General features: G+C 36.1%; 1 protein-coding gene across 1 annotated transcript in view; it reads right to left on the bottom strand.

The window, feature by feature from the left end:
• Nucleotides 1–434: 434 nt before the first annotated feature.
• Nucleotides 435–22876, bottom strand: part of aff2 (AF4/FMR2 family, member 2) — a 249659-nt gene continuing 227217 nt past the window's right edge. The window contains exons 12-21 of the mRNA XM_048176187.1: nt 22571–22689; nt 18961–19219; nt 18462–18598; nt 18299–18362; nt 15634–15770; nt 15467–15538; nt 8554–8647; nt 8258–8307; nt 5019–5236; nt 435–1264 (exon numbers count right to left, since the gene is read on the bottom strand). Of these exons, the coding sequence (XP_048032144.1) occupies nt 1143–1264; nt 5019–5236; nt 8258–8307; nt 8554–8647; nt 15467–15538; nt 15634–15770; nt 18299–18362; nt 18462–18598; nt 18961–19219; nt 22571–22689 (1272 nt within the window). The 3' untranslated portion in view covers nt 435–1142. The remainder of the gene's footprint in view (nt 1265–5018; nt 5237–8257; nt 8308–8553; nt 8648–15466; nt 15539–15633; nt 15771–18298; nt 18363–18461; nt 18599–18960; nt 19220–22570; nt 22690–22876) is intronic.

Here is a 22876-nt window from a genome sequence, read left to right as displayed (position 1 = left end):
TACCGTTAAAAAGTTTGGAGTCCATAAGATTTTTTTTTGTTTTTTTTGAAGGAAGTATCGTATGCTCAGTGAGACTGCATTTATTTGATCAAAAATACAGTAAAAACAGTAATATTGGGAAATATTATTAAAATAACTATAATTAATTTTAAATATAAAATAAATATAATTTAAAATAACTATTTTCTATCTGAACATATTTTATAATGTCATTTATTTCTGTGATGCAAAGCTGAATTTTCAGCATCATCACTCCAGTCTTCAGTGTCACATGATCCTTCAGAAATCATTTTAATATGCCGATTTGCTGCTCAAGAAAATTTCTTCGTTTCCCCCCCGGATTCTTTGATGAATAGAAGAAAGTTCAAAAGAAGAGCATCTATTTGAAACAGAAAGATTTTGTGACATTATAAATGTCTTTACTGTCACTTATGATCAATTTAATAAGTGTTTGCTAAATAAAAACATTACTTAAACAAACAAACAAGGTATGACCCCAAACTTTTGAACAGTAGTATGCATATGCATATATATCCATACAGTATATATATTGTATTGTCAGTGGCCCCCAGACATTCAAAGGTAAATCCATCGCTATCGTTTGTTACTGGCAGAATATCACACATTAAAAATGTTTAGCAGTATTGCGCACCTGCAATTTGTTGATCAAGCATTCACGTCTGCCTCTGCGTACTTGCGTAAAGTGTGTTTCCGGTCTAACCTGCCTTACAAAGAAAATTGGATTCGCCACACAGAGGTCGCTAGTTGAATTCCCGTTTAACAATGTTGGTTAGTTGCTGCTATACCGCCACAAATTCAGGTCTTGTAACAGATGCATAAATTTGGCCTCCCATAGTGCTGTAATTTGAAGCAGCAGTGCTCCGTCCTTCCAGATCCGCCTTTCACGACATCCCAAGACTTTCCTGACGCACTCTTACAGGAATCAAGCTGGAACGAGGACATGGCACCCTCCAGGGAATAACTCACAGTTCTGAGGCTCGCTAGTGGTTAACTGCAGACTTCCCTCAGGGTTCTGGAGGGTTGTAGATGGCAAAGATGGTGGAGGTAGTGATGAACGGTGGGGAAGAGTGTGAGAGAGAGAAAGACAGAGAGAGAGGAAGAGCACAGTGGAAGTGCCAGCACTATAACAAATGGGCCTCCAGCCGAAGCCAGTGCAATCCTTGGCGTATGTAGCGCACCAGTTCTGTCATGCTGCTGTGCTGCGTCAACGGTTCCATTACTGAGTCCAGCTCCACAAAGAACTCTGGCAGAAGAGAGACACACAGGGTGATCGTCAACATGGGAAGTTTGTGACTCTGGTAAATTATTTATAACAGGTGTTGATAACCTTTTAGACATTAAGTGCCATTTTAATTGTGCCATTGACAGCAAAAACCGACAATAAAGCAGATGCAGCTTGCTGGCAAGAAACCGTAACTACAACATCTTGACCCAAAAAGCATGTGGGTTCACTGACGGCATTCGAAAGTACTCATGCATTCAGACAAAATACAGTTGTTTATAACATATAAATAGCAATTAAAATAAATAAATAAATAAATAAATAAATAAATAAAAATCCTGTCTTGACAGTGACTGTTTTAGGGCTCTCTAAAGTAGAAACAATGGACCGGTTAAGAAAATGTAGTTAACAAATTTCTTTCCTGGGGACAGATTCTTATTTTCAAAATTTAAGAATATATGAAAAATAAGAATAATTATTTACCTAAAACATTTCTTAAGAAAGTTCTAAAGACAAAATTTGAATTCCTGAAAGGAATGTTCTTAAAGAATCCTTTTAACCTGGTCTTAGATCTCCAAAAGTAAGATGTTTTTAATGTTGTTTCAAATATTAAACATTACAACATTGGCAGCCAGTCACTTAAAGCCACTTGTTTCATATAATACATATTACTATTACTATGGATATGCATGAGAACTCTGAAGTGACAACAATGATCAGTCATGATTTATGCATGACATGATTTTTTTTTTTTTTTTGTGCTAAATTTAAAATGAAGTAACAAATTAATCAACAGTCTGGTTGAGACAGGCTCTTTAAAAACAATTCTTCAATAACTTCAAAGTCTGTCATTTTCTTCTTAAGAACATATTTGAGAACGTCTTAAGGATATTTCAAGAACTGCACTTAGGAACATCCCAACACAATCTCATGACAATTCATAACTATTTTACGTTTTGGTGTCTAATTAGTATGAATTCGTACATCATTTGTACATTTTTGCTGTACAGTCTGCTTATGCCCCAGTGATGGGTATGTTTAGGGGTGCTTACTTTTTTCTAATAATCCTATGTTTTTGTATGACTCACATGGTATGAATTCATGTGAAATCGTAAAATAGTTAAATAGATTCTTAAGAATTTATTTGAACGCTTTCCCAGCCATTGTTGGAATTTTCCGTAATTTATGACACAACATTTTCCCACTCCATATTTTTCCTGTTATACAGTAGGGGGCACTAATCATACTCTGGATCAAAACAGAAGCAAAGAAGAAGCAGACACAAGTGATAAAAGAACTGCTTATGCAGGTTGTAGTCTTTGACAAAAACACTTTCTTAGTTTTTTGTTTAAAATGTTGCTTTTTTTAAATTTTATTAAACTTACCCATATTCAAGTGTTGACATGTTGCATAAAGTTAGAGTAATTTTTTTTTTCTTTTTAATAGCCGAGGCTCTGTTCTTTCTTTTGATATATTGTATGTTCAGATATTCATACTGTAGAATTTTTTTTCCATCATAGCTGCATGAAATCCAGGGGCCAGATTCACAAATATCTTTTTATTCTTTTTCTTTTATATATATATATATATATATATATATATATATATATATATATATATATACAGTACAGTCCAAAAGTTTGGAACCACTAAGATTTTTAATGTTTTTAAAAGAAGTTTCGTCTGCTCACCAAGGCTACATTTATTTAATTAAAAATACAGTAAAAAACAGTAATATTGTGAAATATTATTACAATTTAAAATAACTGTTTTCTATTTGAAAATATTTCACAAAGTAATTTATTCCTGTGATGCAAAGCTGAATTTTCAGCATCGTTACTCCAGTCTTCAGTGTCACATGATCCTTCAGAAATCATTCTAATATGCTGATCTGCTGCTCAAGAAACATTTAATGTGTACAATTGTACAAAATATTTGTGTACAATATTTTTTTTCAGGATTATTTGATGAATAGAAAGTTCAAAAGAACAGTGTTTATCTGAAATCTAATCTTTTGTAACATTATAAATGTCTTTACTGCCACTTTTGATTGATTTAATGCATCCTTGCTGAATAAAAGTATTCATTTCTTTAATTTCTTTTCAAAAAAATAAAAATAAAAATTCTTACTGACCCCAAACTTTTGAACGGTAGTGTATAATGCTACAGAAGCTTTGTATTTCAGATAAATGCTGTTCTTTTGAACTTTCTATTCATCAAGGAATCCTGAAAAAAAAAAGTACACAACTGTTTTCAACATTGAAAATAATCATAAATGTTTATTGAGCAGCAAATCAGCATATTAGAATGATTTCTGAAGGATCATGTGACACTGAAGACTGGAGTAACGATGCTGAAAATTCAGCTTTGCATCACAGGAATAAATTACTTTGTCAAATATATTTAAATAGTACACAGTTATTTTAAATTGTAATAATATTTCACAATATTACTGTTTTTTACTGTATTTTTAATTAAATAAATGTAGCCTTGGTGAGCAGATGAAACTTCTTTTAAAAACATTAAAAATCTTAGTGGTTCCAAACTTTTGGACTGTACTGTATATGAAAGAAAGATAATAAAGATATATTAAAAAAATTCTACAATAAAGATGTAAATAAAAATAATACTTGTTTCTTAATTGAACACACAAAAATCTTTTTTAAAAAACTACCCATTCATCTTTAACTAAATTTTCCTGGGCACTGAAAATCAAAGAGAAACATCAATGTGAATCTTCTCAAGTTTAGCCTGAAGATAACGTGAGTATCTGATGACATCACTGCCACCTACTAATGACTGCAGCAATTAGCAAACAGATGACAACAAAAGACTAAAGAGTCATGTACGCGCCCGAGGACCCGATACTGTCATAATTAGCCAATCCCGCTCTCATTCAGACCAAAGCTCATACCCACCAGCCTTTAACTGCATTCATTTCTAGGAAAGACACTGAGGAGGGGAAGTTGAGAGAGTTTATTACGGCTGATTTCTGAGGCGGGGGAGACCTCGTACAACACGCAGGGTCTCAGAGCGTTTTAATTAGTCTCCTCCAGAGGACACACAGAGAGAGAAAGAGAGGAAATGACAAGCCACATCAGATCTCAAATGCAATTAGCATAGTGGCTTTTTCATTTCTCTGGTGGTTGGTATCAAATGTTGAGTCACTGATAACGCTGCAAGTGCGAGAGGTGAATTTCTTATATAATGCAGAGATACAGTTTATGACAGCGAAGACAAATGAGATTTATCCGCAAGGGACAGATTTTGGGAGAATTTGGAAAAAGAAATTCTTCACTTCGATGATTGTTTTATTATGCAAGATATAAAAGCCCTAAAAAATGGTAGGCGAATAACAAATTTTGTCTCTCGGCTGCAGAACACTATAATCAATGCACGTCTTCCAAAACGTTGTCACTTAATGAACAAAGAATAATAGTTAATAATTTTCATTTCTATGCACCAACAACTCCATACCAAATCATTTTAATACATGAAAAATGCTGAGAGTTATGTGATCCATTTTGGAGTGATAATGAATTATTTGAATTACCAAAGTCTTTAGGAAACTTCATGTCTAAATAAAAAGTCAATTAAAATCATTTCAATATTCACAGTAATGCTTTATGTTATATCCCCAACAAAATCACTGTAAACAATGTATTTTTATTTATAGCTCAGCTATACTATCTACTTGCAGCCTAAAGAAAAAACGAGTGTCACAAACTGTCGACTGAACAATAAAACCTGAAATATATCTCAAAAACCATCCTACCTTGACTTTCCTGGGCCAGCTTGTCAGCGGTTTCCCAGTGTTCATAGCTGCGCAGGATGTTGTTGGTGATGTTGACATGACTGGCTGCCATGTGGTGGATGCGTTGGGGAATGGCCACACTTCCAGAGGCAGAGGAAGAGCCCATCACTCCGGTGACGCTGCTGACCGAACTGACAGGAGATGGACTCAGGGACATCGGAGACGGGGTACCTGTGCTCCTGTTAGGAGACAGATGAAACACTGACCAATGAGAATTTTGGAAAATCAAATCCGCTGTATTCCAGCATCATTTCAAACTGAGCCGGCACTTTCCATTCCCTCAAAATGGATCATTCCTATTCTTCAAACGTAGGTGACAATCGACCCATTAAAAGAAAGTTTGTGTCTCAGTTTCTGTATTTTATGTTACGTTCAGTAGCCCCGCCCACAGTGAAATCTAATTGGATCGATATCCTGCGCCACACTGCTCTATATTACTCAAATATGTTTCGATTTGCTGTTGTTTTCTAAAGTGCAAATGCTTCAGGGAGAACTATTTTCACGTTACGCCTGGTTAGTACAAAGTGTTACAGCTTGAGTGCTCAGTACAATCATGTTCAGTACAACATTTGAGTGTATGGCAATGATTACCCTTATATAAAAAGAAGTACAGTTTAGCATACTTTTAACTTATAACATAATAAAGTTCAGAAAGAATACACATAAGAGTGAACTGAATGTATTGTTTTCCAACACATAATTGCATGTTTACAATCAAATGAACATATATTATTACATTTATATTAAATGCAATTAGTTGAACGTTTTTGAACCTCTTAAGTAGGCTTAAAGGTGCCCTAGAATCAAAAATTGAATTTACCTCGACATAGCTGAATAACAAGAGTTCAGTACATGGAAAAGACATACGTTGAGTTTCAAACTCCATTGTTTCCTCCTTATATAAATCTCATTTGTTTAAAAGACCTCCGGAAAACAGGCGAATCTCAACATAACACCGACTGTTACGTAACAGTCGGGATCATTAATATGTACGCCCCCAATATTTGCATATGCCAGCCCATGTTCAAGGCATTAGACAAGGACAGCCAGTATTAATGTCTGGATCTGTGCACAGCTGAATCATCAGACTAGGTAAGCAAGCAAGAACAATAGCGGAAAATGGCAGATGGAGCAATAATAACTGACATGATCCATGATAACATGATATTTTTAGTGATATTTGTAAATTGTCTTTCTAAATGTTTCATTAGCATGTTGCTAATGTACTGTTAAATGTGGTTAAACTTACCATTGTTTATTATTGTATTCATGGAGACAAGAGCCGTCGCTATTTTCATTTTTAAACACTTGCAGTCTGTATAATTCATAAACGCATCTTCATTCTTTGTAAATCTCTCCAACAGTGTAGCATTAGCCCGTTAGCCACAGAACATAGCCTCAAACTCATTCAGAATCAAATGTAAACATCCAAATAAATACTACACTCACAGGAATCGATGCATGCATGCAGCATGAATGACGAACATCTTGTAAAGATCCATTTGAGGGTTATATTAGCTGTGTGAACTTTGTTTATGCACTGTATAACTGCACTTATAGTCGAGAGCTCGGGAGGGCAGGGAGCGAGAGATTTAAAGGGGCCGTGCAGCCTGAATCGGTGCATAGTTAATGATGCCCCAAAATAGGCAGTTAAAAAAATTAATAAAAAAAAAATCTATGGGGTATTTTGAGCTGAAACTTCACCTTAGACTTATATTACATCTTTTGAAAAGATGTTCTACGGCACCTTTAAGTACATCTTTATATGTAATTTCATAGTTATTTCTATTGTCTTTGAAATATGATTAAAGTTTACTGCAGAATGTATTGACAAGCATTTTTCGTCAGTTAAAATATACTTTAATGTCATTTCTAATGAAACTAGTATGTCATGTATTTGTAATTACACATTTGAAGTTGCAATTTAGTACATTTAAAATACATTAACTTAATGTATCATACAGTTAAAATTATAATAAAGTACTTTACATGTTTTAGTATATTAGTCAACATCAAAATCAGTGCACTTCTTTAAATCGTGCAAGCAAGATTATTAAAACAATGATTTAAAATGTACTTTAAAGTAAACTACTTTTTAATTTAATATAATTACAAGTGCACTTTTTTTTAAGTGTACTAAAGTGTGTTACGAAACAGTCAAGAAAGTCAAGTGGCCTTTTATTTCATTAATATTATATTATCTGCATATCTATCTTTTTAAAAATATTCTTTTACGATTTGAAGTACAGTAGTGCACATATTTAAAGTTTAGTCCAAATTTTCTGATGAGACACAATTGCTTTATATAATGAACAGATTGAATTTGGAATGAAATGAGAGTGAGTAATTAATGATAGAATTTTCATTTTTTTTGGGTGAACTATCCCTTTAAGCACACTGGGTACCACCACTACCATCAGCCATGAGATTCTTTATATTTACCCAACAACCCTTTTATCAGTATCTCAGTACATTATCAACAGTAACCTGCAGACACAGTCGTTCCTCCAGACAACTATCGGCACACATATTCATTGGTCTCTTTAGTACTGCAACCCAAACAATCTGGTTCAGCGGCCTGTAATCCACTGAAAAATGGAAACACGCTCAAGCCTCTGCCGGCTAAATTATGCGCCCTGTCAACAGCCAGGCCCCTTCGCAATGGGTTTCAGGGCTCTGCTAAAATAAATAAACTCCCTCTGAGGTGAAAAGAAAGCTGAAAAAGATTCATGATGGTAAAGGATGAGGAGGAAGTTGAGGATGGATGTGTTGATCACAGCTACAGCAGGTACGGCTGGCTCTTTATTGCTAATGTAGTGGCTGCAGGGGCCGGACCGGTGAGGCTAATTGCTTTTGACAGGCAGGTTGGCAGGCGAACAGTGGGCCTGGGTAGTGTCCAGCTAGAGGCCAGATCAGACACGCACACAAAGTCAAACACAGCGCCTCTCGCACCAGCTCACCCCATTGGTGCTCAGTTGCCATGGAGCTGACATGGAAGCGATGCTGCTTTCCTACAGTTCATCTCTTCATGTCCTTTCATTGATGTCAAGATACCATGACTGTGGTTTCATATCTCACACTATAGTTTTTCCCTACTTGGCAGCGGGAGGAAGTTTCAGGAGGGCTGTTCTCAAGCAAGATGGAATCTTTTCATAAGCTGGCAGAAATACAAAAGGACAAGGAGAAGAAAATACACGTACTTTCCATTGGCTCCCCATGGTGATGGTGCTTGGGAACTTTTTGCAGAATTCTGAGGGAACAAGAACACGTAGGTTGAGAACATTATTTATAAGCCGACAGCACATAATCGGCAAATGCAAACACGTTAGGTCTTGTGCAAATGTTCAAATGCTAATAATCGGAATTGGCTTACTGTTTAACAATGTACATGTAGTAATGCCATATGATTAATGAGAACATGCTATTCAAATAAATATGCAGTCAAGATCTCTAGCTCTATTTCTTATTTGCATGAAACAAAGGCAAGGGGTCTTACCTTGAAATACTCCATTAGTGAGCGTGAATACTTCATCGCATGATCTTTCTTCAGCTTGAACATACGCAAGTACAGAAGTGACAAACATCGATTGCTGAAAAAGAGAAAACATGATGTACTATTAAGATCCTGTCTAACGTATTCAAGGAATATTGAAAGACGCTGTTGTAAGACTACTAATGTAGCTTCATCAAGGCAAAGTATGGGAGTTTCATTAGCTTTGGGCACTTTTATGTTTCACAAATTGATTTTTATTAAAACAAACTTTTTGTTATATGAAGATTACAATGAAAACATTTTTAACCATGCCATTATTATTTATGCAGATTTTTTAATACCTTTATGGGTAGATTTTATTGTTTATTTTTGTCACAAACCTAGACTAAAATATAAAAATCCATCATATAAAAATTAATTGCATTTTTAAAAACATAATCAAAAAAGGGACATAAATCTCATCCATTTCAATAGTTAAAATTATATATATCAATCTGTACATAAATGATGATATTTCCTTTATGACCAATAATTTTGCCTATTATACAGTATATTAACTACAGGGTTAATGAACAGCTTGAGATGATATATTAAACAAAATGTGAAGAAAATCAAGAGATAAAAACAAAATAAAGCAAAAATCATTATGAAAAGATTTTTTTTCCCCTCTAATCTCTAATTTTTTCTCTAAACCTGTAATTTTGTCAAATTATACAAAAAATGTGAAAATATTATTTAATTGTGTGTTTGTAGGATGAAATGCTAGCTATAAAGGCTATGTTTACACTGTCAGTTTTTGGGATTGACAAGTGCATTTACTCACAGGTGTGAGTCTCGAAATGTCCCATCCACACAGCAACTTACAGTAGCGTCTCGAATACTGTCTGTCTGAAAGTGCAATGGGAGTGAAACCCGTATTCTCATACCAGTAACCAAAGTCAGTGACCAAGGTAATATCAAAGATGGCGACGTACATAAAATCGAAAAGCCTTATCACTTTTGATACGACAAGAGTCCAAACGAGCCACAAGTTCATCCATCAAATCTTCATTAACCGACAGCAGCTTTTATATCTGGGCAGAGAACGGAGCATTTGAGTCATGTGTAGAACACAAAACTGACTAGAGCAGCTCCAGTGGAAAACAGTGACTGGATCTAAATCCTCCAGATGACACACATCTCAAATCTCCGTCGCTGTAAGTTAATGAAAGCAAAACCACACACAAAAACCCGCAACACATGGTAGAGATGTGTTTGTGCAGCTCACTCGCACTGTATGACATGACAGACAACTAGCTGTCCAGTCTGGTTCCGTTCACACTGCGTGTGTTTTCAGAGAATGCAGTTGTGAATCTTGAAACTTTACGGCTGTGAGTTGCGTTACAGAATGCGTTTGTGAGTCCTGAAAACTTACAAGTGTGAGTTTCGGTTATAGAATCAGTTATCACTCCCTTAAATAACTGAACTGTGTGAATGTAACTGTATTAAAGGGTTAGTTCCCCTAAAAAATGAAAATTCTGTCATCATTTACTCACCCTCATGCGGTTCTACACCCGTAAGACTTTTGTTCATCTTCAGAACACAAATTAAGATCTTTTTGATTTCTGTCCCTTTATAGACAGCTACGCGACTGATCAAAAAGTTCATGAAGAGATAGTAAAACGAATCCATATGAATTGAGTGGTTTAGCCAGAATTCTCTGAAGAGACACAATCAGTTTGAATTTAGGCTTATATTCATATATAAACATTCATCAACTCACACATCAGTTGTGGTAAATGGAAGCTTAAGCATGTTTGCTTGATGTGTGCGAGAACCAATGAGGTTCATTCTGACAGTCAAGACATCAAGTTATGATGTTCTCAATTTTAAGTAAGCAGAACTATCAAGTTTTGAGTTTGTACACAGTAAAATCCCCAAAGTTAAATCAACTCTGCTCAGAGTACATATGGTCCCTCTCTAAATAGTGTTAAAGTAACACTTAAGCAGAGTTAAAGTTATTAAGATAATTAAGCAATTAATAAGGCTCTTTTCTTCAGTGATTCTGAAGAATCACTGATTGTTAACAGCAGGTGTTCATCACTAATTCACAATCATCACTTAATTAATTGCTTAATTATTTCATTAACTTTAACTCTGCTTTAGTATTATTTTAACACTATTTAGAGAGGGACCATATGTACTCTGAGCAGAGTTGATTTAACTCTGGAGATTTTGCTGTGTAGTACTCATGCATGTTTATTTCTCCTAACTTGAAGCACTGAGTTAGCTAACTCATTCATTTTGATAGCAATTAACATAAAATATTTAGTTAATTAACTTTTTTTATTTTGAGTTCTTGCAAATCAAATGAGTTATTTACTTCACTGTAAGAAAATACAAAATTGATACAAAAAATGCCAACTTGCTAATTTGCTAACATGTTAACAATAGCATGGTATAACACTGAATAAGTACAGCAACTTAAAACTTAAAACTTGTAACTTACCTGCTCTCATACCAAGCCGCTACTTGTCACCATTATGGTAACTCTCCAAAAACCCACATTAACAGAAACTCTTCTAGGTTAGCATAACAAAACATTAATCACTACTAAATCTCCCTTACCATTAATCTTGTGCAAAAAACATTATAAAACACTTTATTTTAGCATTTACTCTCCCTTTCGAGTGCCATGGGCAAAGCATGCTGGGAAATAGAAATTCCAGTCCAGTTTCACTTAAACTTAGGTTCGTCTAAATTTAAAGAAATGAGTTCATACAACTCATAACAATGAAATAGTTCAGTTTACTTAAAATATATCATTTCTTTGAACTCGAAAGAAAAAGAAAGTTCTAAATATTCATAGCAGTTAATTTAACTGAATTAATTTGTTCAATTTAAGTTTGTCCTACTCAAAACAATTAAGTATTTTGAGCATTAGGGTTTACAGCGGTTTGGAACGACATGACGTGAATAATTAATGACAGAATATTCATTTTTAGGTGGACTATCCCTTTAAGGACTCAAATACAGGAGTGGGCAGTTTTATAAAAAAAAAATGTGTATAAAATGTAATTTCCACCATAGAGTGTTATTAAAAAACAGTACTAACTTTGAGATGAGGTGGACATGATGTGTTCAGGTGAAAGTTCAAAACAAAACAAAACAAAACAAATTCTCTTTTGATGCAAGGATGTCCACTGATGGACACAGTTAGTAGTTGAATTAAATACCAACAATTGTGTGAAAATTCACAGGGCCAAAAAAGCAAAAACATAAACAAAAACAACAACAGTATTATCAGAAGCAGCAGTGTGCATCAATATGAGCAGTGAAGAAAAAGCAGCCAGTATCATGGGGTGGCTGACCTTTCAACAGTATGCTTGCGAGACACCAGATGCTTGGGACATATGCACAGCCCCATGAAACCAAAACTAGCTTTCTCACATTTCTGACGCATCCAAACTACTGAAGTCACATTAATATATAAACAAGGTGTCTGTCCCTCCTAAAGCCGGACAGAAGCTTTTATGGCATCTTGTTGATGTTTCTTTATTGCGCATGAACCATTTCCCAATGTCACAGGTCAAAATCTACAGGTTATATTGGCTTAATATCTGAAACCAGAGAGTAAACATGTTTTTACAGCCCTCTTAAATGCATATAATATCACCCGAACAGTATTATGTCCTCGACCCAGGTTTATAAATCATAAAAGCGGCAGCCTTTGAAAATCCCTTTCGGCTGCTAGACGGCTTTCATTAACAAGCCAGAAAGACTGGCAGCTGAATTGCAATCTGCACTGATGACTGTCATCTCGCTATAAGCGCAAAACTAACCTTGACATTCAAAATAAACAAGCCGCCGCGGCGTGACAGGCAGGCAGAGCACGGGCGGCTTTTATCTGGGCGAGAATATGTTTCTGCCGTCACCATGTGGAAATCTTTCATTATCCTCTAATAGCTTAATGAAATACAGGAATAATGATCCACTCTAAGCTGATTAAGCGCTTTAGCAGTGTTTTAAAGCTTCCTTCCAGATACGGATGATTGTCGTCGAGCGATGGCTGAGAGGAGATTTAACTGGCTGCTAGAGCAAAGCGCTGGATTTAGCTTCTGATGGTACGCGGGGAATGGCGTTGGAGTTATAATACCACCCCTAATGCCCTTAGAAGGACCCAATGCTTATACCACTTCAAAACAACTATATCAATTGGGTTATCAATGCAATTCACATTCACAAGTCGTTTACCCACAAAATAGTCAGTGGACTAATCTGACGTCACCAGACTATTGGCATGAAGTCTTGGACGCATTGCGGGTCATTCTGGCTACATAGTCAGAAAAAGGATGTTCTTATTGACATTTAAAGTGACTGACCACCTTTTTTGTGATGTTCAATGGTGGGTAATCTCAAATAACCTGCATATCTCTCGAAGCAATGCAGAATGTAGAAATAGTCTCAAGGACACCATGTTTACTTGCTAATGTTCGATTTTAATCTGTCTTTAATAATTAAGTATTAATTTCTTTCAAAAAAAAAAAAAAAAAAGCTAATAGAGCTAATAAGAGCATTTTCCTTTGTCAGCAAAAGCCTTTAAGTCCACTGAAGAACAAATTGGAAGACGCAAATCGAATCATATGATTTTAAGATGAATGACGGTGTGCGTAAAAGCCGGCAAGTTGTTATCATGTTTTGTCCATCGTTACAGTGGCAATGACAGGATTTCGCGAGTAGCAAGTAAACACAACATTATATATATATATATATATATATATATATATATATATATATATATATATATATATATATATATATATATACATTTGCAAGAAAAAGTATGTGAACCACTTGCAGAATCTGTGAAAATGTGAATAATTTTAACAAAATAAAAGAGATCATACAAAATGCATGTTATTTTTTGTTTAGTACTGTCCTGAGTTTACTAAAATTTATTAAAATAACCCTGTTCAAAAGTTTGTGAACCATTGGTTCTTAATGCTGTGTTTTGTTAGCTGATGATCCACTTCAGCTAGTCCCTTGTTTGTCCTGAGCAGTTAAACTGAGCTCTGTTCTTCAGAAAAATCCTCCAGGTCCTACAGATTCTTTGGCTTTCCAGCATCTTTTGCATATTTGAACCGTTTCCAGCAGTGACTGTATGATTTTGAGATCCAACTTTTCACACTGAGGATGAGGGACTCAAACACAACTATTAAAAAAGGTTCAAACATTCACTGATGCTCCAGAAGAAAGCACGATGCATTAAGAGCCGGGGGGGTGGGAAAACTTTTGAACAGGATGAAGATGTCCACATTTTTCTTATTTTATTTAAATATCATTGTTTTTCATTTAGTACTGCCCTTCTGAAGCAACACAAGATACTTGCATGTTTTCTGGAAGAAAAATTAAGTACAATTTACCTTGATATTCGAATTCAAAAGTTTTCACCCCCCGGCTCTTAATGCATCGTGTTTCCTTCTGGAGCATCAGTGAATGTTTGAACCTTTTTTAATAGTTGTGTTTGAGTCCCTCATCCTCAGTGTGAAAAGTTGGATCTCAAAATCATACAGTCACTGCTGGAAACGGTTAAAATATGCAAAAAATGCTTGAAAACTGAAGAATCTGGAGGACCCAGAGGATTTTTCTGAAGAACAGAGCTCAGTTTAACTGTTCAGGACAAACAAGGGACTCATGAACAACCATCACAAAACAAAAAAACAGTCATGGATCATCCAGGTATTGACACACAGTATTAAAAATCAAGGGTTCACATACTTTTGATCGCGGCCATTTTAATAAATTCAGCTTTTTTTTTTTTCATTTGGACTATGTAAACATCTTTTATGTAAAATATCTTACTGAGGACAGTACTAAATAAAAAAAATAACACATTTTGTTAAAATTATTAACATTTTCACTTATTCTGCAAGTGGTTCACATACTTTTTCTTGCAACTGTATATGGGTCATTGATGAATAAAGTTTTTAAAAGAGTAAAAAAAATGGAGATATAATTAATTTTGAAGCTTTATTAAGTGTTAACAATGAGTTTTTATAATCAATTAACACTGCTTTTGTCATTTTTTACAAGATGGACAAAATTTGTCACCAAAAAAGTCATTCGGTTTAACCAAAATTTCAGTTTTACCGAATGATACTTTTCGATACAATGATAATTTCGATATCTAGCTAGCTAGCAAGCAAAAGAACAATTAAGTATTTTTAAAATATTTTTTATAAATATTTTTTTAAAACATTTCCATGTTTTATACCGGTTGTACTGAATGACCTGGTCATGTTTCGGGACATGCGTATGAACAAGTGAAAACATTATTTTTGTAAATAGTTAAAAGAGAGTTAGTTACTTTGCTTCACGATCATGTGATCCTTTGCAGGTGTCTGAATGATGACACATCCTGTCACATGATAATGACCGTATGACTTGATCCAAAACGGTCCTTTTATATTCGTTACTCCGAATGACATCAGTGAAATTCGTTTTTCCGGACATTCTTTCTCATAACAAAGCAACGACTTCTACACATAATCTTAATACCGTTTTGCACTATGTTGATATATGATGTTATAAAATCATGCCAGAATAAAAAATATATACATTTATTACATTTTAAGATATTTTAATCACAAATGAAATGGCTGTATTGGCCTTTGGACGGTTAAACCAAATTAACTTTTGACACTTCAAAAACTTTAAAATATCTTTATATGAAGCAAAATATAATTAAAACCTTTTGGATTCAATAAAAGACATCTAGTTGTACTACCTTACATACTTTGGATGTCATATCTTTGTTTTTTATTATTATTAAGGCCTTTGGACGAAAAAAATGACACGTCATGTCATTGACCCATATATATACCGACCCCAAACTTTTGAATGGTACATATGGTTAAATATAAAAAAACAAACTTACCACAGTACAGCAAGCTTCTTCTCAGCTATTGTGGCGGAATGACTGGTGAAGTTCTTTAATCTCATTGCGTACCTTAAATAACAAAAGTACATGAGTTACACAAACATGAAAAAACTACAGGTAATGACAATCATCTTTTATTTTTGAATTATGAAGAAGGCACTGACCTGATGAGCTCTACGGTTTCTGAGTACATTGTGTATGGTGACTTGGCCTCTAACGGGTCCCGTTCCATGGCGTTGCCACATTCGATGAACGAGAGTGCCCCGTCTGCGTAATTCACAGCTTTGCCGAACTTGTCCATCTGCGAAGCAAAAGTGGCATTAAAGGTTGAGACATTTACGCAAATGAAAAAGACTGAGGTAATTTTCAAAGCTTGTAAAGGCATATAGAAAAACAGATATGATCGGAGGAGGAAATAAAGCCATTAGGCTGAGGTAATTCTCTTATGAAGCAATCCGAGTCTGAAGATGTAATGCAGGTCTCTGTGATAGTGCTGCAACATGCAGATTTATGGCCACCGGGCTGGCACATATTTCCAACTTCACGACAAGTTTATGGATTAGAACAGTTCATTTGTGTGGTAAAGTAGTACAAAGTGATTTTCTCTACATTCAGGGATTATGTTTTTCATCCTGACTTATTGGTACAACCTCATAAAGGCTAACTTTAACTCTCACGTCTCGTTTCTCAAATGTAAACTAATCAATAGTACTAAACCACATTACGCCTGCCTCCGAAAACCCAACTGCATCCAACTCCACAGACAAGCACAAACAATAAGAGCATATCTCATCTCCATAGGAGCGTAAAATAGATTTAGTGACCACTTGCCTCTGCCGGCACCTCCGGAGCCGAGCCCATTCGTTTTCAAGTGAGCCCTTCAATACGAAGCGAGCGGACGCCCGGGATTCATTACACGCCTGCCACTACGCTCATGTAACGCTGGCAATCAATTCCCTTTACTTTGTATTCATGACTAGGCCTATACATCGTCATAGCGATTTATGACAGAGAGGATGTAACTTGCGATAATGGACAATGTCTCCAGAGATAATTGCCTGGATCCAATTATTAGGAGGTCTGGGGGTCTGTTTTGTAAATCTCTAACAAAGCTGCTGCTTTATGGATGCTAAGGGCAGACACGAGGGCTCTCGCTCGCCCGGATCGGAAAGTCTTCAATTATAAAAGGTCTTCCGAGAGAGCTTTTTCTCAGCTTGCTAATGGCTCTCTGTAGCGGAAGGGTTAGATGTCCGTGTAGTTAAGAGCAGTGTGACAGGAATTTTCATGTGCTCTTGCTGAGTGCCAACGTCCCATTGGAAAGAAAAATCGCTAAAGATTGCGCTAATATCTCTGCTGCTGCTATGGGCTGGAGGGACTGGATGAATGGAGTCTCTGGCTTTGCAGATTATTCTCCTGAGTAAAAGACTTCATAATTTCGCATATGTCTCCTCTAGAGTTTCGGAAGAGATCTGAACAATGTTACCAACAGTTCTCAGGTGCCAAGATATCAGATTTAGGGTTCCCACACTAATCATAACGTCTTACAGAGATTGCATTCACAAAGAGCGATGTTAAATAATATGGTTGCACTTTATTTTACAGTATGTGAATGTGCTTGCACATACTTACATGTACTTGAAGTCTACTTACAGTGTACTTTCCTAAGAAAGTACTGGGTAATATAAGGTAAGTACATGGGTTAAGGTTAGGTTTAGGGGTAGGTTCAGGGTTAGTACCTAGTTATTACCCAGTTACTGCAACGGTATTTTCAACGGAGAATAGAACTGTAAAATAAAGTGCTACCAATAATATTTTTGACTTGAATAAACTTAAAAAAAAAAATTTCAGTGTGATTGCAGCATTTACTTACTGTGTTTTATTTCTGTCTTTCAGTTGCGATAGTATTAAAGTTTTTATTTTTATATTTTCTGTTTTCATTTTAATTTTCATTACGATTTTAGTAATTTTGTTGTTTTTGCCATTTTTATGAGATTTCTAAAAATGTGTTTATGTCATTTTCATTAATTTTATTATTATTACATCAAGTTATTTTAGTACATCAAGTCAAACTAAACAAACTTGTTTTATAGGAAAGATGTACCTGTGGGAACGTTTTCGCGAGTCGCCAAAATACGTATTAATGCCTACATATCACTGCAGTTTCCAACAGAAATGAACGCTAGAGGCAGTAAAACGACAAGCACTTTTAATCGTTTTCATTCACAGTTACGATTACGGTGTCAGATTATGGATTAATAAAGACTCGTTTTCACGTCTCCTTGCACAATATTATGACTTCAAAATGCTTTTTTACCAAAGTGCATGATTTGTAAACGAATATATTTTGGACTTTGCATCTCTTAACCAGCTCCATATTGTTTCGCTTTTCTGATATAACAAGCTTGCTCGGTAGCTCAGCTGATACGGAGTTGTACTTAAGACGAGGAAGCCTTGGGTACGAATCCCGTGAAAGGCGAATCACGGTATAAGAGCTCAAAGAGAGATCTAAACAATTTAAAACGGAACGATTACAGATGTTTTTTATGTCACATTTGCTTTTGTTAACACTATCAGGTAGGTTTAGGTGTAGTGTTGGTGGTATGTTATTATTAAAACGCAATGGAGTGCAAATGTCAAATCAGAACTGCGGTGATTCATATAAAAACCAACGTCATAAAGCGTACCATATTCACGGCAAACGTACCATATATCTGTTCCGGCAAAAAAAACAGGCTTTTAGCGCCACTCATTTCAAGTAACGAAAATGTTTTTTATGGTTTTAGTTTTTGTGCTGGCATACAGATGCAGGCCTATTTTACATAGACTTACCAAAGCATCTGCCTTGTGCTTCAACTTCTTGGCTTCCTGCATGTAGTAATCTGCATTGTGAACTCTGTAATGATATAAAGTGTGATTAAGATGGGTTTGTTTTTCACATATATTCGTAAATATTTCAGTTATTACCCGAAATAATCACATGGCTGTTACATACGTGTTATTAAATGTGAGTTTAGGTCTCCTGGGCTCCATATGCTCCATGGACAGCGCTGAAGGGTTTGACCAGAGGTCTGTATCCGACTGGCCATTGCCATGAAAACTGCCGGACGGCTTGCTGTGACCATCTTCCTCCTGGAAAAGCAAGAGAACATTAAAATGATAATTAGCCTTTAACAGCTTGAATAATAAATAAAGGATCCATTCACTCTCTGTCTGTTCTGCATCTACTCAGTGTTTTCATTTTTAGGGCCATTTAGTTGGATTGATTTTGGACGATCGGCACATGGGAGCCATTCACTTGTCTTCAAGGCTATTTTGAAACCTTTCCAAGAAAGTAATTAGTTTAGCAAAAACACAGGAAATGTGGTGAAGACTATCTATCTATCTATCTATCTATCTATCTATCTATCTATCTATCTATCTATCTATCTATCTATCTATCTATCTATCTATCTATCTATCTATCTATCTATCTATCTATCTATCAGACTTACAGTGCTGGTCTTGGAATGGGAGAAGGATTTGTTCTCTCCTTTGCGGTGTTTGTGTGATGAGGACGATGACGAAGAGCAGGAGGCAGGCATTGTGCGGGTGGAGGAGAGGGTGTTTGGGACGGTGGAGGTGCTTCCTTCCTGACTGAGGGAGCTGCATTCACTGCTCCTTCGTGGGCGGCCCACAGGCTCGTCGGACAGTGGTGACAGTAGAGGCGGTAACAGCTTATCCTCTCGCTTGCGAGGTTGCTTCTTCAATGAACTTGGCAGAAAAAAAAAATAGAAAACATGTCAAAAGTTTCTGTCTGTGCACATATAGGACACTTCAAGACTATTTGTGGCCCAATAAATTTGTGTTTTTTCAAACTTTTTAATAGTATTTTTTAAAACAATGACATATAGAGTCATATTTTATAGAGATTGCACCCCCCCCCCAAATAAATAAATTACCCTATAGGTTGTTTTTCAACCACCTTATTACAACCTATATTTATGTTTTACAGTTTTTCTCAGTCGCTTTGGCACATTTCTCAGATCAAAACTGAAATTCTCAAAACTACTTGTTCAGTCTTGTACAGTATAGTAGTCTAAATGAACTTTATACAGATACATACTATATCACACACATACACATGAATACATATATACAATGTATGTATATATAGTCTTGTCTTTTTTATTTATCACAAGGACATTTTACAGTAATTTGTTCACTGTCATGAAAACCATAGCCATAGTTTAGGCTACATCTGAAATATTCATCACTGTTATATTGACAACAACTAAGCATTTTGAATATCTTGTTCGAAAACAATGACACAAGGACTCGTCATTCTGATGGCACTGATATGTTCATTGACATAAATACTTGCTTTTGAGAGGTACTAAGGATTCTGAGCATGTTCCAGGCTTTTGCAGGTAATGCAAAATGTTGTGCTGTTTGTACAAATTATTTTGAGAAATGAACATACAGTTTTGCAAATTGTAAGGATGATTCGAGAAATGTACCAAAGCAACTGAGAAAAACTGTAAAGTCATGCGTCAAGCATCCTCTAGCTGGCGTAAAAATAATGACAGTGTCGTGTTACGTCTGTCGTCATGAAATGACGTATGACTGTCATTACCAATCAAAATGCGTGTTGATTTAGATGCAATGTGTGGACTTCTTACACCATTTGTCCTATTTCCATTTAGCAAAACTCATTTTTTATTAACGACTACACCCACCCACCCCTAACCTAACTTTAGTGATTTATAGTGCATATACACTTAATGAGCACATGCGTTCCCTGAGATCGAACCCACGATCACATGATCACATGATTGCATATTGTTATATATTGCAATGCTCTGCCAGTTGAGCTATGCGAAACCCGAAATATGACGCAGGTAAAAGGGAACAATGCATTAAAATGAAAGTGTCCTGTTGCAACTTTAGCAAACGCTCCTATGGGTTGTATTTCAGGGAAGTGACAAACGACCCATATAGGCTTATTGGTTGGAGAACATGTTGATTTGATAGTGTCAATAGGTAGTGTCAATTGATAGGATCAATACAGATATTAGGACTTGTTTTCAGAGAATGTATCTTACCCCACTCTCATAGCCAAATAGTTTTTAAACATAAATCTAATAACTTTTTATGAGGTTACCACACAATGTCTTATATATTGAAGATATATTGGCCCGGGCCCAAATGGCACCCTAAACCCTCACGGTCTTCCTCTGAGTACGAACTTTCGTGATGTAATGCCGCTTTGACTGCCGGGTAAAGTCCTCTGCGTAGGGCTCAGCTGAAGTGCACCCTACACCCTACGGTCTCATGGACTTAACGGACATGCACACGTGGTAGCCATTGTAAGTCCACAAGACCGAAAGTGCATAGAAGTGTGCTATTTGGGATTCAGCCATTCTCTGAAATCATCTTAGAACTGATGATCATGCAATGCTTTTTGCACTACAGCACCGCATCTGATGATGCCTGGTTTTACCGGCCAGAATAGAGATGCCACTCATTAAATGTTTTAAGAACGATAGTATAACGCTGACTTCTCAGAAACACAACTTTCTGCTTCAAACACAAAAATCTGTTTGCGACTGCGAACTAAGTTTTTCTCCAAATCTCCATGTGGCGACACATATGTGGATTACTACTTGCATCGGACTGAAAATATGAAGAACAAAATCACAATGTGTCCATGTTTTTGCGACAGGTGCAGTTTCACAGAGAGACAGAATGTCTGTTCATTATATATTTGATGCTGCAAGTTTATTACAATAATGAAAAATACAGTTTCATGGCCAGTAAGACACATTTATATTTATATTTATATATTTTGGGCTCTTCAGAATCTACAGTGAAATGCTCTCAGCTCCACTGCTAATGTTGCATCTCAGCACAAAACTAAACCCTAATTAAAGAGTAAAGCTTCTTTTTGCAATTTAAAGGAGCTACCACTGACATATATTATTTTATACAGGGTGTAATTTTGTTGAAAATATGATACTAAATTCTGCTCTCTCTTTTATTATTTTCACCCTTCAGGGCAGTAGAGTCATTTGAGATAAATCAAAAGTTTTTATTCTTTTTTCTAGAACAATATGAGACAGACAAAAGGTTATGTGCAGATGAAAGTGGAGGTGGTGGCATGTGCATGTGCTCTGATATAAACTTGGCTAAATTCATTTACATAAATGCTTTCATGTCTAAACTTAGCCAATGTGCTTAAAAAAAGAAGCTCCGCTGAGACAGACTGTCCTGGACAGCAGCATATTTTTTGCCTTGGTTTATTAGGCTGAAAACACGCTATAAAACATGAGTCTCATCAGTTAACAACACTAAATAAAAGGCTTCTTTACTTTTCTAATTCAATTAAAAGGGTGAATGCGGCAAATGAGCTGATTTAAAACACACTGAGCAGGTGATAACAGTAAATAGCCCGGGGTGCTAAACACTTCCAGTAATAGATGTTAGCGGAGGATAATAATTTAACGTAGCACTGCTGATCGTATCATCGAGATTTGCTGCCGTTAGTCGTGTCGCAGTGCGGTGGGCACTCAGGCGGACAGGACAAGCATATGACCTCTGTCATGCGTGTGTCTTTGATGGGCTCTAGCCTGCCCTGACACTAATTGAATATCTAAAATTAGCGGTAGCCGTTGTGCTGGTGTCAGTGTTAAATTACTGTAATGCAGTGGGACAAAGCAGGCAGGCAGCTTGAGAGGGTGACCTGCTGCTCCCCCTGCGTATCCCAGCATTCTCTCAAAGGATATAACACAGAGTCGGAAACTAAGCTGAGTTGGCAAATCTCTGCGCACATGTGGCAAAAACATCAGGGGACACTGGCTGCATGCATATATTAAAGGGTTAGTTTCGGTTTACTTTAAAGTAAACCGAAACATTGTGGTCTCTTTATATGGAGGATTTCAAGTTACTATAAAGAAACAAACAGTACAGTAAATTTGAATGCAGTCTAGTGAGAATCCTTATAATCTATTGAAGACAACTAAATGTATTTGAAATCAAAATGAAAAGTCACTAGACAAGCTCCTGAGTATGCAGTATGGTGTGATAATGTAGGCAACAAGCTATGAGTCAGTATAGAATACTCACTCTTTTGTGCTGGAGACCTTGTGGTTGTGTATGGGCGAGATACAAGGAGGAAGCAGCAGTGATGAGTCTTTGTCCATCCGAAGCTTCTTGCCTCCACTCATCACGTCACAGTGCTCAGACTGCAGAGAGAGTGAAGTTAATTAACACTGTCCAGAATTTAACATGTTATTTAGCTTGGCAGGATGAAGGACAAGTTGAAACATCTACATTAGGACTCAAACAAACAGCTTTTATAGTCTAAGACTATATAGTAGAGGTGAAACTGTACATGTATTCGTCCCGAACCATCACGGTTCAGTGCATACA

The sequence above is a fragment of the Megalobrama amblycephala genome, linkage group LG23 (assembly GCF_018812025.1).
Source record: "Megalobrama amblycephala isolate DHTTF-2021 linkage group LG23, ASM1881202v1, whole genome shotgun sequence".
NCBI classification, from domain to species: Eukaryota; Metazoa; Chordata; class Actinopteri; order Cypriniformes; family Xenocyprididae; genus Megalobrama; species Megalobrama amblycephala.
The sequence above is the reverse complement of the archived record's forward strand: the minus strand, read 5'-3'. Positions and strand labels throughout refer to the sequence as shown.